Source organism: Nicotiana sylvestris, chromosome 3, assembly GCF_000393655.2.
Source record: "Nicotiana sylvestris chromosome 3, ASM39365v2, whole genome shotgun sequence".
Lineage (NCBI taxonomy): Eukaryota > Viridiplantae > Streptophyta > Magnoliopsida > Solanales > Solanaceae > Nicotiana > Nicotiana sylvestris.
In genome coordinates this window covers 129,802,460-129,819,738 of record NC_091059.1, presented here as the reverse complement: position 1 = coordinate 129,819,738, position 17,279 = coordinate 129,802,460, and the positions used below count along the sequence as shown (strand labels likewise).

The 17,279-nt window shown below is 39.3% G+C and overlaps 2 protein-coding genes across 2 annotated transcripts; both read right to left on the bottom strand.

Moving 5' to 3' along the window:
• Window positions 1-3,650: 3,650 nt before the first annotated feature.
• Window positions 3,651-5,105, bottom strand: LOC138888025 (uncharacterized). The gene is made up of 2 exons (XM_070169820.1): window positions 4,329-5,105; window positions 3,651-4,145 (listed from the first exon to the last, which is right to left on the bottom strand). The coding sequence occupies exons 1-2, from the start codon at window positions 5,103-5,105 to the stop codon at window positions 3,651-3,653; spliced, it is 1,272 nt and encodes a 423-aa protein (XP_070025921.1).
• Window positions 5,106-16,524: 11,419 nt separating this feature from the next.
• On the bottom strand, window positions 16,525-17,004 carry LOC138888024 (uncharacterized). Its single transcript, XM_070169819.1, has one exon. The coding sequence runs from the start codon at window positions 17,002-17,004 to the stop codon at window positions 16,525-16,527; it is 480 nt and encodes a 159-aa protein (XP_070025920.1).
• Between the last annotated feature and the right edge of the window lie 275 nt (window positions 17,005-17,279).

Sequence of the window (17,279 nt, the reverse complement as noted above, 5' to 3'; positions counted from 1 at the left end):
AACTTTTCCATCCTTTACCAGCCTTCTCTTTCTTTTGCTCCCTTGACTCTTCTTGAGAGCAGATTCCAGAACCTCCATTTGCTGCAACCGTGTAATGTGTTGCTTAGGGGTTGACTCTGGAGTTGCAACTGGCTTACTCATAGCCCTGAAAAAACTAGCATATGCCAAATCATCTGTGTCTTCCTCACTGTCAGAATTCATCTCAGGCACCACCATGTTCATAGGCTCAACATAGAAGTGGGATAAAGAGCAGGATCAACACTGACCTGGGAGATTACCCCTGACCTAGATCCTTCGCGGAGGGATCAGGTTCATCACTTGGGACCCCAGTAGTGTCATCTTGAATTGGTTGTTCAAATGGAATAATTGCTCCCCAATCTTTTATGGACTGAGGCTCTTCCCCCTAGACTCAGACCCTCCTCCACCTTACTCAACCACAACTCCTTCTGAAGAAATGGAGAGCATATTTTCTATTCCCTCATTTTCTTGTGGTTTCATGGAAATTTCAACAGAAAGAGGAGTGATACCTATAGAATTGCATCCTGTTATGGTTATATTAGTCTCTTCATGACTAATCACTGGATTTTCACTCGAGTGCCCAATCATGGAGATAGTTGATGATTTCTAAACAAGGTTCCCTTGTTTACCATGTTCACCCTGTTTACTCTGTTTGACTAGAGAGACTGGAGGAGGACAAACATTTTCAACCTTGCTCAGATAAGGAGCATAATCGGAGTGGGTAGGAGAGGGAGTGGAGTAGGGAGAAGACGCTGCTTCAGGGTTTGGACTAGTGATTGTGTTGGGGTAGGAGTTCACTGCTGGAATGCTGACTGATGTGGACTCAATCACAGTATTGTCAGGCATACTGGAGGTTGCTTGATTTTTAGACATGGTGAGATTGTACTCGAAGGGTTGTGGATTTAGAAGAGAGAAGACAAAGAGGAGGCTTTGAATTTGGAAGATAAGGGTTGTGATGTTGATTTATTTATGATGAGGGACCAATTTTGAAACGGCGACAACCTTTTGCTTGGGGAGTTGTATCGTTCAGAAAAGGTGTGACACTTTGTATGAAAAGATACAACTTAAAGAGACTGTCATGCTGATGATGATGTGGCATTATTTTTGTTCATTTTAAATTGTGTATGAAAGAACAAAGAAGCTACTAACCTATATCAAGAAAACCAGGTTCCCGGATAGGTCTGGCAAGTGAGTTTAACTCCTTTTTTAGCATGCACTGCAGCATTTGCTTCAGTAGTAATCATGTATATCTACCTATAACGGTATAGAGGTAAGTTAGACTTAGCCACAAAACACCTTAGCTAACTTTTACCTGACTATGACTTTCATAACCAATCATGAGGAACCAGGTCCTCAGTTGGGTTTTATCATCTCCGGTGCAAGATGATTTTTCTCGGAATATTTTCTTTCCAAGGATTTGGTGAATATGTCTACAACTTGATCTTCATCAATCAATGTATTTGGCCCTCTTGAGTTGGAGTCATGTTCTTCCAATTTACTACTTGGTACACAATATTTAAGCACAACAGGAGGCTGATGACACATATTCTACTTCATGTGTTGAGAGTGCCATTGAATTTTGCTTCCTTGAGCCTCATGAGATAATACAAAAACCTAGAGAATGTCCCATTTCAGGCGAGCTTTTCCTATCCATTGCTTGAAGGATAGTAGAGAAGCAGGTCATGTGTTCCTCTAAGATATCTCAAAATTCTTACACCAACCTTCAGATGAGACTGCTTTAAATTTGACTGAAACCTTGGACAGAACCCAACTCTGAGCACGATGTCTAGTCTACTTGAAGTGAGATATAGGAGTGATTCAGTGATGTCTCTACGCATGGTTTGATTTAGAGGAGAACCAGGTTCATCCATGTCTAGTCATGTAGTTGTGGCAATGGGAGTGCTGATGACTTGTTATGCTTCTATGTCAAAACCTTTTTCAACAACTCATTTTTTCAATTTTTGTTATTATAGTCGTGGGACCAGGTTCCTTGCAGGAATAATTGAGCGTTCTCCACCTTGATCAGTATTTCTGTTCTCTCTTGAGATGAGTACATCGGGAGGATTCCTCCATCTATTTTAGCATCAGATTTTCAAAGATGATCCTTCCTAGTATTGAGAGCATAACAATTGTACCCAAATATCCTCAAATGAGTCAACAACTTTAGTCAAGATGTTTGCAATCCCTCTATCAAATAATATTGACCGTGCCCAATCTTTAAGAGTCCTCTTCTTTTCCACAACTCCATTTGTTGTGGTGTTCTTGGAGATAAAAGGTTGAGTAATTCTTCTTTGAATACAACATTCATCCACTATGGCATTATCCAAACCTGTTTCATGATCTGATCTGATGCAAGCCACATTTGTTTCTATATATACTTGGATCTTCTTGACAAAAGACACAATTACTTGAAAGATCTCATCCTTCATTTTGAAGAACAGAGTCCTAGTGGACTTGAGTTGCTGACTGCCCCTTTTTTAGCTTAAATGGAGATCTGACATACTTTCCTTTTGCTTCGGTATTGCACACTTTGTGTTCCTTGATACTCAACTTGGTCAGATCATGAACCAGTTCCTTCAGGACCATTTTATGTAGTGATGAAACACTTACATATCCTGGCCTTCTGTCTTATAGTTCAACATTATTTTCAATAGCTCTCAACCAACTTATATCACCGCTCTACAGAGGCTCAAATCGAGCAACATATGTATTTTTATATCTTTTGGCTACAACATCACCTCACCAGTCATAGGATTTGAGATTGCGCATATCCTGGATAGAAATTCCACTTTATTTCCCTTGACACATATCTTCTAACTCCTAAAGTGTACCCCTTTTAGCTATTTTCAAAAGGGTACACTCTCTCCTTGCAGGGCTTTTAGTGAAGGAAATTGATCGTATATTCAGTCATGTGCTTTGAGAAGTTGCTATCCATATGTTATTGTTGGCTGCTCACCTTCATTGATCACTACACAAGGAAATCAAGGGTTAGATTTAGGAACCCAAATGAGTTTGGGTCATTTGTTAAGAGAGAAGGGACGAATGAACGCTCTCTTAGCCAAAGCAGGAAAAATGCATTTCCTATTTTACGGACCAGGTCCTCTAGCAGTAGTTACTCTCTCAGCAAATACTTTATTTTTTTGATCAGACTGAACCCTGGCCATGCAGGTTTCCTTCAGGTTCCCATTGTTACAATAGTGGGTACAAAGCCAATTGTCGGTTATAGTAACGTACTTGCTATGAGGGTTGTAGGGAATCTTTTCCCTTTGAAACCCAATCCCCTGCCTATTTACCCCGCTATTGGAGTACATGGCAGTGATAGCATCAGAGGACCAGGTCTACTTAAGCGATTTTTTAAGGTCACTTTTTACCTTCCCTAGTTCTTCCTGAGGCTATTTGTTTTTCTTAAGCTCAGCACACAGACTAGTCTTCACCAAATTCAACTCATTTTCAAGCATAATGTGTGCCTTACTTGCAACTTCCTTTCCCTTTTCACAGTTTCCAGACCTATTTACCAATTTAAATTCCTCAATTGTTTCTTTTATGTCTACTACCACTACTACTAGGTCATTTGTTTCTTGCTCAATGATAGAAACTCTCTCAGTCAAGGTTTCTTTTTCTTTACTTGCACACTAGATGGTTTCTTTTAAGTCCACCACAACCACCATTAGATCATCTCTTTTATGTTCTACACTAGCAATTTTCTTTTCTAAGGCATTCTTTTCTTTTTTCAGGTTCTCTATTTTTTCTTTCAAATCAAATACAATGACTACTAAGTCATCTTTGGTTTTTTCAGCTTCTCCTAGTTCCATATTTAATGCATCTTTATCATTGATAGGACTATGGTATGCATCAATGAGCATATTTGCTAATGACATGAGCTTTTTAAGAGAGTAAGATTTTAGATTTCTCTGAACGTCCAGAAAGTTTATTTCATCGCCATCGTCATCTTCATCATCATCATCAGATTGATCCATTAAAGCAAAGATTGAATCATACTCAGTTGTTTCATTTTCCACTACCATCATTGAACTACCACTATGATCGTTTTCTTCTTCTGATTCACTGGAGGAGTCTCCACATGCATCAAGAACTTGCTTTACACAATTGTTAGCATCATTCTTTCTCTTGAAGTGTTTGTCAAGAACCTAATTCCTCTTGGCTACTTTATAAAAGTTGTTATTGTACTGATCTTGCTTTTGGAGGGGCAATCCTTGATGAAGTGTCCTGACTTGCCACATTTACGACAAAGTTTATAATTTCTTGGCTTGCTAGATTTCCCCTTTTGGAATGCCTCTATTCCTGCGAACCATCTTCTGGAATCTTCTTGTCAAGTATGCCATGTCCCCGTCTTCACCACTTGACTCATTACTGTCAGTCGTAGGGACCAGATTCTTTTCCTTCTTGGGCTTTCTTCTTTCATTGTCCTTCTTCTTCTTCTTCATTTCATAAGTTTTCAAGTTTCCAATAAGTTTATCCATGGTCAGTTTCTGTAAGTCCTTAGCCTCTGTAATGGCATTAAAATTGCTTTCCCAAGAACTGGGTAGTACACTAATTTTTTTTCTGACAAGCTTGTTTTTCGAAATACTTTCACCAAGAGAGTAAAGCTCATTGATGATGGGGGTGAATCGAGTATGTATATCTTGGATGGATTCATCATCTTTCATTATGAAGAGCTCATATTCAGTTGTAAGCATATCAATTTTTGATTGTTTCACATGTGTTGTTCCCTTTTGAGTTGTCTGAAGAGCCTCCCAAATCTCCTTTGCTGATTGACATGCTGATATCCTATTATATTCATCAGGACCAATGCCACAAACAAGAATTTTCTTGGCATGAAAGTTCTTTTCTATGGCCTTTCTAGCAGCATAATTGAATTCCTTCCTGGTCTTGGGGATGACTACACCTGATTCGCCAAGGTTCTTAGTAAGGACAAAGGGTCTGTTACGTATAACATCCCATAGATCAGAATCTTCAGCCATGATGAAGTCGTGCATCCTTGTTTTCCACCATCCATAATATTGTCCATTGAACCTAGGTGGTCTGTAAGTAGACTGGCCTTCTTCAAAGTTTGGAGGAGCAGCCATGAGGATCCTTTCTAGGTGTTAACCTGATAGAAAGAACCCGCTCTGATACTAATTGATTGAATATAAGGGTCTACCAAACTCTATAGAGAACCAGGTTCTCTATCAGGTTCAATAGTACAAACACACACGGCAGTAAATAAATGACAAGAGGAATTTACATGGAAAATTTCCAGCTCAAGGGGATTAAAAAACACGACCTACCCTTGTATGATTTCAACTTCACTACTGAGCAACTTTTAGATTACAATCTAGCAATTAACCTCTTAATCCCTTACTAACTTGTAATACTCTATTACAAGCCACTTTGTAATAACTCTATTACAAAGATATGACTAACTCTAACCAAGACTCAAACACACAAGTTTAAGGTTTACAAAGAGTTTCCTATAGAATACTTCTAAACAAGCTATATAGGAATTACAATTCAAGAACTATTGCAAAGTTACAACTCAACTAAGGACATACAATGACTCGATATGGGAACTGGTCCATAATTGCTTTGTTCTTTGTTCTTGAAACACTAGAAACTTGCTTGCTGGATGGTCACATGAGCGAGCTTGTTTAAAATCTCTATGTGTTCAAGTGAATGTGTTTTACCTTCCTTGATTGTGTATATACATATGTGACATCACTTACAATGATGTAAGCAAGGTAGGTAAAAAGTCTTCCCTAGAATGTTGTCTACAACACTGTTCCTGTACTATAGATTGTGCAGGCAGCAACTTTCCAATTGGAGAGTTGACTTCGTACAGTCTCCTCGGGAGCTGGTAGGGACCTGTTCCCTTAGTTGTTCCTTCCACTCTAAAGAGTTGAATCATATCCCATGTTGAATCCCAACCTGGAACCTTGTGATCTTAAGGTCTTGTAAATGTGTAACAGGTTCCTAATTATCTGGTTCTGAATAGTAAGTTTGTTAGATCATCAAAGCATAAAGTGAAGTACTTATGACCAAAGTACTTGTAACCTATCACTTCTCAATAGCAAACACAATGGCAAGGATCTCTTTCTTCGTAATAGTGTATTTGACTTGGGCACTATTCATGGTCTTACTAGCATAGTAGACCGGATGAAAAATCTTGTTGATGCGTTGCCCAAAAATAGCCCCTACCACTACGTCACTAGCATCATACATGAGTTAAAAAAGGATACTCCAATTTGGAGCTGTGATGATGGGAGTAGTAGTCAACTTGAACTTTAGTAATTCAAAATCTCTCATGCAATCATCATTGAAGTTAAACTTAGCATCCTTCTCGAGAAGCTTTCACAACGGGTTCGCCACCTTCTAAAAATCGTTGAAGAAGCACCGGTAAAACTTTGCGTGACATAAGAAACTCCACACGCCCTTTACCAGAGTTGGCAGTGGAAGTTTAGAAATCACCTCAATTTTTTCCTTGTCAACTTCAATTCCATTCTTTGAGATCTTGTGGCCAAGGACAACTCCTTCCTCGACCATGAAATGACATTTTTCCCAATCTAGCACCAAATATATTTTTTCACATATTACCAATACTTTATCCAAGTTGGTGAGACAATCGTTAAAAGAATTTCCAACCATCGAGAAGTCATCCATGAACACTTCAATGTAATCCTCCACCATGTCCGTGAAGGTAGCCATCATACACCTTTCAAAAAGTGTCGGTGCATTGCCTAACCAAATGGCATCCAGGCAAAAGTACCTTAGGGAGATGTGTTGGTTGTTTTCTCTTGATCCTCAGGAGCAATAAGAATTTTGTTGTTGCCCGAATACCCATCAAGAAAACAATAGAAATCATAGCCGACTAATTTATCAAGCATTTGATCTAGGAAAGGAAGTGGAAATTGATCCTTCTTTGTGACTTTGTTGAGCTTACGTTAGTCCATACATACTGTCCACCTGGTCACCGTTCTTGTAGGAATCAACTCATTCTTGTCATTGGTGACCACCGTTATGCCCCCTTCATTAGGACACATTGAACTGGAGAGTCCATGAACTATCAAAAATGGGGTAGACAACCCCGGAATCCAACCATTTGATGATCTCCTTTTTGACAACCTCTTACATGGCCTCATTGAGTCTCCTTTGATGTTCAATAGATGGTTTGGCACCTTCCTCTATGTTAATCTTATGAATGTAAAATGTGAGGCTTATCCCCCGAATATCTGCCAATGTCCATCCAATAGCTTTCTTCTTCTTTTGTAGCACCGCCAATGCAGAATCTACCTACATGTTAGTCAAACAAGATTAAAGAATAACCAGTAAAGTAGAATATGGGCTAAGAAACTCATACTGAAGATGTGGAGGCAAGGGCTTCAACTCTAAGGTAGGAGGCTCTTCAATTGAAGACTTTGTAGAGTTGTCCCATTTTAAAGATCCAAAGACAATTTTTGGGGTTCATAGGTGTACGACCCCATTCCTTGCAAAGAGTTCACACATTCCACGAAGCAATCCAGCTCGTCATCATCAAAGTTGAGCAAGAGGGCCTTCAACATATCACCAACATTGATCATTGCACTTGTTTCATCCACAATCACATCGGTCACCAAGTCCACAAAAGAGTACACCTCATTGCTATGGGTTGCCTCATGGACTTACACACATGGAAATCCACTTTTTCATCACCAACCCGGAAAGGAAGTTCTACGGCTTCAATATCACAAAGAGTCTTCCCCATAGCAAGGAAAGAACTCCCAAGAATAATCGGCACCTCATAATCAACCTCGCAATCTAGAATGACAAAATCCGCCGGAAGAATGAATTTATTAACACGAACCAAAACATCTTCAATCAGTCTCATAAGTCTTTTCATAGTATGATCGGACATTTGCAATCTCATAGAGGTGGGCCTTGGTTGCCCGATTCCCAATGTCTTAAAAACCAAATAGGGCATCAAATTTATACTTTCTCCAAGATCACAAAGAGCTTTAGCAAACTTGGCACTTCCAATTGTACAAGAAATTGTGAAAGCACCGGGATCCTCCAACTTTGGAGCCATTGAATGCATAACTGCATTCACTTGATGAGTGACTTCGATAGTTTCAAAATTCATTGACCTCCTCTTTGTTACAAGATCCTTCATGAACTTTGCATAACCGGGTATTTGTTCCAAGGCTTTAACTAATGGAACATTGATTGAGAGACTCTTCATCATTTGGATAAACATCATAAATATGTTTTCACCATTTTGCTTTGCAATTCTTTGAGGGTGTAGAGGTAGAGCTTAGGTATGGTGCCATAACCTTTTGCGCTAGCGATTCCGGCATGTTAATAATGTGATCCCTACACGGGTTCACCTCCTCTTGAGTCTTTTCCACAATATCATCAATATTAATCCGAACCTCATCATTAGATTGCTCAACATTGTTCGGGATCTCTTTTTCTTGCACCACTTACTCTTTATCCACAAGTTGCCTTTGGCTTGAGGTGGTGCATTCCCACCTTTTCCACTTCTTGTAGTAATGACCATGCCATGCCCCGTGTTGTTACCACACTTTGGGTTCACCACTGTGTCACTTGGTAGTGCCCCATTAGGATGAATATTTAGAGCTTGAGAGATTTTCCCCATTTGAACTTCTAAGTTGCGGAATGAGGTATTGTGTGAGGCAAGTTGGGCATCGAAATCGGCATTCTTCTACATTATTTTCTTGAACATATTCTCAATACACCCCATTTCATTATTGGAAGAACTTGGACTATGGGAAGGATAAGGAGGCGGGTTGCTTGGTTGTTGATACATTGGGGGCCTTTGAAAACCCGACCCCCAGTTGCCTTTATTATTGTTCCAACCGCCTTGGTTGTTATCCCTCCCCCATATTTCCTTGATTATTACCACTCTAATTTCCTTGATGGTTGTTGTTATGCCAATTCCCTTGATTATTGCCACCACTCCAAGTACCTTGATTGTTTCTACCACTCCAATTACCTTGATTGCTTGAGTTCTAATTACCTTCATTATTTTGAGGTCACCATTGTTGTTGGTTCGGGCCTTGAAAGATGTTTCTTTGCCCTTGAAAGTTGTTCACATATTGCAACTCCTCCTCTTGTTCATTTTAAGATTCATCTTGATCAAACCCACTATCCTCTTGCACATAATTCTCCACTCGATTTTGCACTTGCGAACCCTGGGTCCTTCTTCTGTTCACCAACATTTTTACTCCCTCCATGGCATTGACTTGCTTAGGACTTTTCACTTATTGAAGTTGAGCCTTTGGTAGTTGATTCATGGTAGTGGTCAATTTGGCAATGGCTTGACCATGGTTATGCAACTCTTTATGGTGGTGAATCACATTTAAATCACCTTGTTGAACATTAGCCCAGGATTGCCATGCCGATGATGTATCCGCCATTTCATCCAAAATCTCACAAGCCTCCGCATAAGGCATTGTCATAAAATTTCCACTAGAAAGTTGATTCACCACAAATTGGTTGGTCGTGTTAATCCCATGATAGAAAGTTTGTTGAATCACATTCTCCATCATATCGTTGTTGGACATTCTTTGACCACTATTCAATACCGCTCCCATATCTCGTGTAGCGGTTCATTGGGCTCCTACTTGAATGCTAATATCTCATCTCTAAGAGAAGCCATATGCCCGAGTGGTAAGAACATAGGAATAAATTTCTCCGCCAACTCATACCAAGTACGAATGGAATGGTTCGGCAATCATTCCAACAATACTTAGGCTTTCCCCTGTAGAGAGAAGGGAAAAAGCCTTAGCCTTAAAGCATCCTCGGAGATGTTTGTTTGTTTACTCCCCCAACAAGTGTCCACAAACCCCTTCAAGTATTTGTATGCATTTTGACTTGGAGCCTCAGGGAAGAAACGTTGTTGCTCTAGCAAAGTGAGCATCACATTGGTGATTTGAAAGTTTCCCCCCTGATACGGGGAGAGACTATTGCACTTGCATACCCTTCATTCGGTAACACCCTATGTGGAGCCGCTCGTAGTAGAGGTAGGTATGGAACTGGGACATTGTCATGAGGCACCAGGCTTCTAAGGGCATGTTTCTGATTTCATTATTGTTCGCCTCCATAATTGCACCTACAATTGATTCACACAAATAAGTAACACGGAAGGAAAAGAAGACAATCCACACACAAACCCAAATATATAGCTAACACCATTTTTAACTTCCCGGTAACGGCATCAAAAATTTATCACGTCCAAATGCACGCCTCTAAGGAGGTATAAAAATGGTCGTTTGCAATAATAAAACCCAACAAAATGTCGGGGTCGAATCCACATGGAGCTAAGATGGGAGTTAGGAGTATATATTCGGAATGAGTAAGTGAAGTATCTAGATTGCACTTCCACAAATAGGTATTTGTTTCTACTTCTACAATTAAGCTAATGATTGCAAATTTAAAGATATAAAACTAGAGTTAATTATTTTTCAGTGTTTTCCAAATATATAGAAGGCCTAGGGTTGTGACCACAACCTAGGTGTTTGCCTAATGGGATAAAGATATTTATGCTTGTTTTATTGACTGTGGTGTATTATAGCTCACAACACTACGTTGCCCACTCAATACCTCTCAGTCAGAGAGTGGTTTTGCCCAATTTGGCTTTCTCAAGACCAAATGGGTATATACCAAAATGGTTGATAAGAGCTCAAGTCGGGTTGTTACTATCTCTAGGTTGAACCCTTTAATTGGGTTAATCAATCTCTCAATTGACCCAATTCCTTGTTAGCAAAGTTAACCTAGACTAGGTCCCTCTTTCTTGAGAAGAGACTAAGTCAAATTGGCATGAATATATGTTTACAATCATTAATTGTATAATTGAAGCATGAACTAAGCTAAATAATAAACACTCATTCAGAAACAAGCATAATATTAATCACACATAAGGTTTAAACACTAGGGTTGGGTCACAACCCTAGTTAAAATCTAGCTACTCATAGTAGGTGTAGAAGAAAACAAAAAAGAAAAGATAATGAAACTCATATTGGAAGATTAAAATAGATAAATCTAATGTTAAAACACCAAAATAAGCTAAAGTTTCCTGAAGAAGCAAAGAGAAATAGATACATTACTTAAAATATTCCAAATTTGACCTAATTTCATGAAACACAGACTATTTATACAAAGCTTGAAATTTCGGGCAAAAATGCCCCTCGGGAGGTTTGAGGCCACACAATTCCATGTACGGTCCGCAGATATCTTCATCTAATAGGATTTGGAGCTCTGCGGCCATAGAATTCTGAACTGCGGCCGCGAGGCACTTCTTCTACGTCCGCAAATTTAGAACTACAGCCGCAAAGCATTCTTCTGTGACTGCACAATTCTTGTGTGTTCCACAATTTTCAAAGGCTCTGGAATTGGTCTTTTTGCACACTTTCTGATCTTCAACTTCTAGCTCCTCTTTGCAGCCGCACAATTCATGTGCGGTATGCAATTTTCACAATTCTCTTCTAAAGTTGTCTTCTTGTCTTGCAACCGTAGAAGGTATTCTGCAGTCTGCAAATTCTTCTGTGGCCGCAGAATTCCTTATGCGGACCTCACTTTTATGTTTCTGTGCCTTTCATTGCCTTGTGCTTTGGAAACTCCTTTATGAGTCAGATTTTATCTCAGGGTCTCAACTTCCATCATTCCTGCAATTTTGCGCAATTTGATTAGTTTCAGGAACACAATTCAATGCTTTTAGACTAAAACGAAATCTAAAAGGCGCTAATAAGCAGTCTGAATCCCCACTTATTAGCAGGCCACACATTTTTTATCTGCAGCCGCAAAAGTTAAGCGCGGTTCGCACAATTCACTTGTGGTCGCACCTTTGAGACCAAAAATGCCAACTCTCTAATGACAGAGAATTGTCTTATGTGCGGCTGCAACATGATTTCTGCAGTCCGCGCAATTAGACCTGCGGCCTCATATTGGAGTCAAAAAGTATGGACTCTCTGATGACAGTAAATGGGTTGTTATGAAGCCGCGATGAGAATTCTGCGGTCCGCACACTTTAACTTGCGACTGTAGAATGAGTTCTTAACAAAATTGCCTTAAATTCCACATCTGCAAACCGCACAAATTCAAATGCGACCGCAAAATTCAAAAATTACGTACATATCAGTTATTTCATTCTAGGTTTTTTAAATTCGGGCATATTTCGACATGGCAACATCGTAGAAATACGAAAATATGTTAATCCAGTTCCCATAAAGCATGTATTAGTTAACCCATTACAGATTTACCCCCACATGGATACACAATTAAATTCTAATGACAAATGGCCTAAAATAACTACAAACTATGAATTAAAGTAAAATAAAAATATTTAACAAGGAATTTTAAACATACCAGATGAATGAGTGTAAGCAGTGAGTGATCAAAGTTGTTGGGCATGTGGATAGATGAAATCACCAAGAAATTTTAACGGAGGACTATTTTTTACGCTCAAAGAATGAAAGAAAAACAACATAACCAATGCCCCTGTTCCTCTATTTATACAACTTGGTTAGCTAAGGGAAAGAAGGGCGAGTGCGGCAGCACAATTTCATATGTAGTCCGCACTCTGTTACCTAGTGACCTTAACTCAGCATCTCATCTGTGGTCCGCACAATTTCATGTGCGGTCGCAGATTTCCCATGCAGCCGCAAAACGAACTCTTCTCTGATAGGCTAAACTTCAGAGAGTTGGTATTTTCAACCTCTCAGTTGTGCGGCCACATTGCTCTTATGCTACAACACCCATAATTGTGCGGTTGGCACAAATCAACTGCGGTCCACAATTCTTGCAACACTTAGCTAGAGTTTTGTCCAAAATTCTTGTAAATCACACTCAGCCCTGTAGTACACTTCAAAAATTAAGTTAGAACAAAAATAATACCTAACTGCCAAAGAAAAGAAAGAAAAAAAATAATGAAAAGAAACATGGGTTACCTCCCAATAAGCGCCTGATTTAACGTCGCGGTATGACGAAGAATGCTATCAATTGAAATGAATGACTATCACGACGTGGCTATCTCCAACTTTTCCCAAATAGTGCTTCACCCGGTGACCATTGACTCGGAATGCTTCATTGTTTTTGTTCTTCAAGTCCAATGCACCAAAAAATGTCACAACCATAATTTCAAAAGGTCCACTCCATTTAGACTTTAGCTTCCCGTGACACATCCTCAACCTTGAGTTAATCAACAATACAAGATCGGCAACCTTGAACTCTTTGTTCCAAATGTATTTGTCATGAAGATATTTCATATTTTCTTTGTACAAGGACGAACTTGCATAAGCATGGTATCAGAACTTATCAAATTCATTCAAATACGCAACCCTCAAGTTAGCGGCTACATCCCAATCATGATTCAACTTTTTTAGAGCCCACATGGACTTGTGCTCAAGTTCCAATGGAAGGTGACAAGATTTTCCAAACACCGACCCGTATGGTGACATTCTGACAGGTGTTTTGTAAGAGGTCCGATAAGCCCATAATGTATTATCAAGCTTCTTGGACCAATCCGTTCGGTAATCCCATTACACTTGATATTATTTTATGGCTTGAAAGATTACAATTTGTTTAGTGACAGAAATTGATTTGTAGTTAGTAGGTGTTGGTTGGAGATTTTAGAATACTATCAGTTAAAGAATCATTTATTCATTTCTTGCTATTGTGTTATTATTATAGCTTACATATTCCATGCTTATTTAGAATTTCTGTATTTTATTTGTTGTCCCATAGTAAGTGTCGATGTTGACCCATCGTCATAACTTCTTCGAAGTTAGACTGGATACTTACTGGGTACATGTTCTTTATGTACTCACGCTACACTTCTACACTAATTGTGCCGGATTTGAGTCAGGTGCATCTGGCAGTCATTTTGACGCGCACCCCGTTATCCCGAGGCTTAGTGGTGAGCTGCTCTCTGAGGTCGTTCTACAACACCTGTAATCTCTCTCTTTTGTATTTACTTTCTGTCTACCCTATTTCAGACAGTAGCTTAGTGTTTTGTATATTCTACTAATTTCTCATACATTTGTGACACCATGTCTTGGAAACATGCTAGTAGACACTTTATGGCTTTTGGATATTTATTTCACCATATTTGCACTTTCAGTAGTTTACACTTAACCTTATTAAATTGTTCCATTCTCATTTACTTAATAACCAATAATGAACTACTTTGAAATTAATAAAAGGAATAAATACACAGCTAGTTCACCGTTGGCTTGCCTAGCGGCAACGTTAGGCCCATCACGGCCTAAAGGAGAAATTGGGTCGTGACAAAATCAATACCTTACTAATCGAAAATATCAATCTCCAAAATGGTAGTGAGAGGCATTTCATTTTTCTTTGAGATTCCACTAGCCTGTTGACATTCATCACATATTTTCACTAACTCATCTGCATCCTTGTAAATAGTGGGCCTATATAAACCACAACTAACCACTTTGGTTGTCATTCTCGCTCCACCATGATAACCACCATTACAAGCCCCAAGAATTTCACTTTGCTCTTATTCCTGTACACATCTTCTAATCACCCCATCCATACAAATCAAGAAGAGGTATGGCTCATCCCAATAATAATCTTGGCAATCCTATTTGATCTTCTTCCAAACACAAGAAAATTTGCTAGATTCGTGAACCATGGAACCTCATTCATTGAAATAGCCAAGAGTTGCTCATCGGGGAAAGAGTCATTGATTTCTCAGTAATCATGCAGCCTCCCATCCTCCTCAATGCGAGACAAGTGGTCCGCCACTTGATTTTCACTACATTTCTATCTTAGATGTCAATATCAAACTCTTGTAACAAAAGCACCAATATTGTCAACCGAGCTTTGGACTATTTCTTGCTCATAAGATACCAAAGTGCCACATGATTTGTGTGGACAATGACTTTTGCACACATAAAGTACAGGCGGAACTTCTCAATTGCAAACACAATGACAAAGAGCTCTTTCTCCGTAATGGTATAGTGTACTTGGGCACTATTCATGGTCCTACTAGCATAGTAGACCTGATAAAAATTTTTGTAGATGCGTTGCCCCAAAACATCCCCAACGCTACGTCACTTAAATCGCACATCAGTTCAAAAGGGACACTCCAATATGGAGCGGTGATGATGAGAGTAGTTCTTAACTTGAACTTTAACAATTCAAAAGCTCTCATGCAACCATCACTGAAGTTAAAGTTAGCATCCTTCTCATAAAGATTGCACAACGAGTTCACCACCTTAGAAATTTTTTTGATGAAACACCGGTAAAACCATGCGTGGCCTAAGAAACTCCGCACACCCTTAACCAAAGTTGGATATGGAAGTTTAGAAATCACCTCAATCTCTGTCTTGTTAACTTCAATTCCATTCTTTGAAATTTTGTGGCCAAGGACAATGTCTTCCTCAACTATGAAATGACACTTCTCCCAATTGAGCACTAATTTTGTTTCTTCACATATTGTCAACACTTTATCCAAATTTTCAGGACAATCATCAAAAGAATCTCCAATCACCGAGAAGTCATCCATGAAAACTTCAAGGTAGTCCTCCACCATGTCCGTGAAAATAGCCGTCATACACCTTAGAAAAGTCGTCAATGCATTGCACAAACCAAATGGCATCCGCTTAAAAGCAAAACTACCACAAGGACATGTAATGGTTATTTTCTCTTGATCTTCCGGAGCAATAAGAATTTGGTTGTAGCCCGAATACTCATCAAGAAAGCAATATAAAGCATGGCCGGCAAATCTATCGAGTATTTGATCTAAGAAAGGAAGTGGAAAGTGATCTTCCTTGTGACTTTGTTTAGCTTGCGATAGTGCAAACACACTCTCCAATCGCTCACCATTCTTGTACAAATCAACTCATTCTTGTCATTGGTGACCATCGTCATGCCCCCTTCTTTGGGACACATTGAACTGGAGAAGTCCACGAACTATAGGAGATGGGATAGACAACCCCAACATCACCACTTTATAATCTCCTTTTTGACAACTTTTTGTTTAGCCTCATTGAGTCTCCTTTGATGTTCAATAGATGGTTTGGCGCCATCCTCCAAGTTGATATTATGCATGCAAAATATGGGGCTTATCCCCCAAATATCCGCCAAGGTCCACCCAATAGCCTTCTTCCTCTTTTGTAGCACCGCCAAAGTGAAATCCGCCTGCACGTTAGTCAAACAATAGGAAAGAATAACCGGTAAAGTAGAACAAGGACCAAGAAATTCATATAGAAGATGTGGAGGCAATGGCTTCAACTTGAAGGCAGGAGGCTCTTCAATAGAAGGCTTTGTAGGAGGAGTTGTCCTATTCTTAATATCCAAGGAGAATTTATGGGGTGCACAGGTGTACGACCCGAGTCCTTGCAAAGAGTTCACACATTCCATGAAGCCATCCATGTCGTCATCATCAAAGTTGAGCAAGACGGCCTCCAACATATCACCAACATTGATCATACCACTTATTTTATCAACAATAACATCGATCACCAAGTCCACAATGAGCACACCTCATTGCTATTTGGTTGCCTCATAGATTTTACATACATGGAAAACCATATTTTCATCATCAACCCGAAAAGTAAGTTCTGCAGCTTCAACATGATACTGAGCCTTCCCTATAGAAAAGAAACGTCTCACAAGAATAATCAACACCTCATAATCAATTTCACAATGTAAAATGACAAAATCCGTCGGAAAAATGTATTTATCAGCACGAATCAAGGCATCTTCAATCACTCCCAAGGGTCTTTTAATAGTACGATCGACCATTTGCAATCTCATAGAGGTAGGTCTTGGTTTCCTACTTCCCAAAGTCTTGAAAACTGAATAGGGCATCAAATTGATACTTGCCCCAAGATCACAATGAGCTTTAGCAACATCAGAACTTCCAATTATACAAGAAATCGTGAAAGCACCAGGATCATCCAACTTAGGAACAATTGAATACACAATTTCACTTTCTTGATGAGTGACTTTGATGGTTTCAAAATTCATTTACCGCTTCTTTGTCACAAGATCCTTCATAAACTTTACATAACTAGGCATTTGCTCTAAAGCTTCAACTAATGACACATTGATTGAGAGATTCTTCATTATTTGAAGAACTTTTTGAATTGATTACCACCATTTTTCTTGGCAAGTCTTTGAGGGTATGGAGGTGGAGGCTTAGGCAATGGTTACTTATCCTTTGGTACTACCGGCTCTGGTATGTCAATAATGTGATCCCTAGGCGAGTTCACCTCCTCTTGAGTCTCTTACACATTATCATT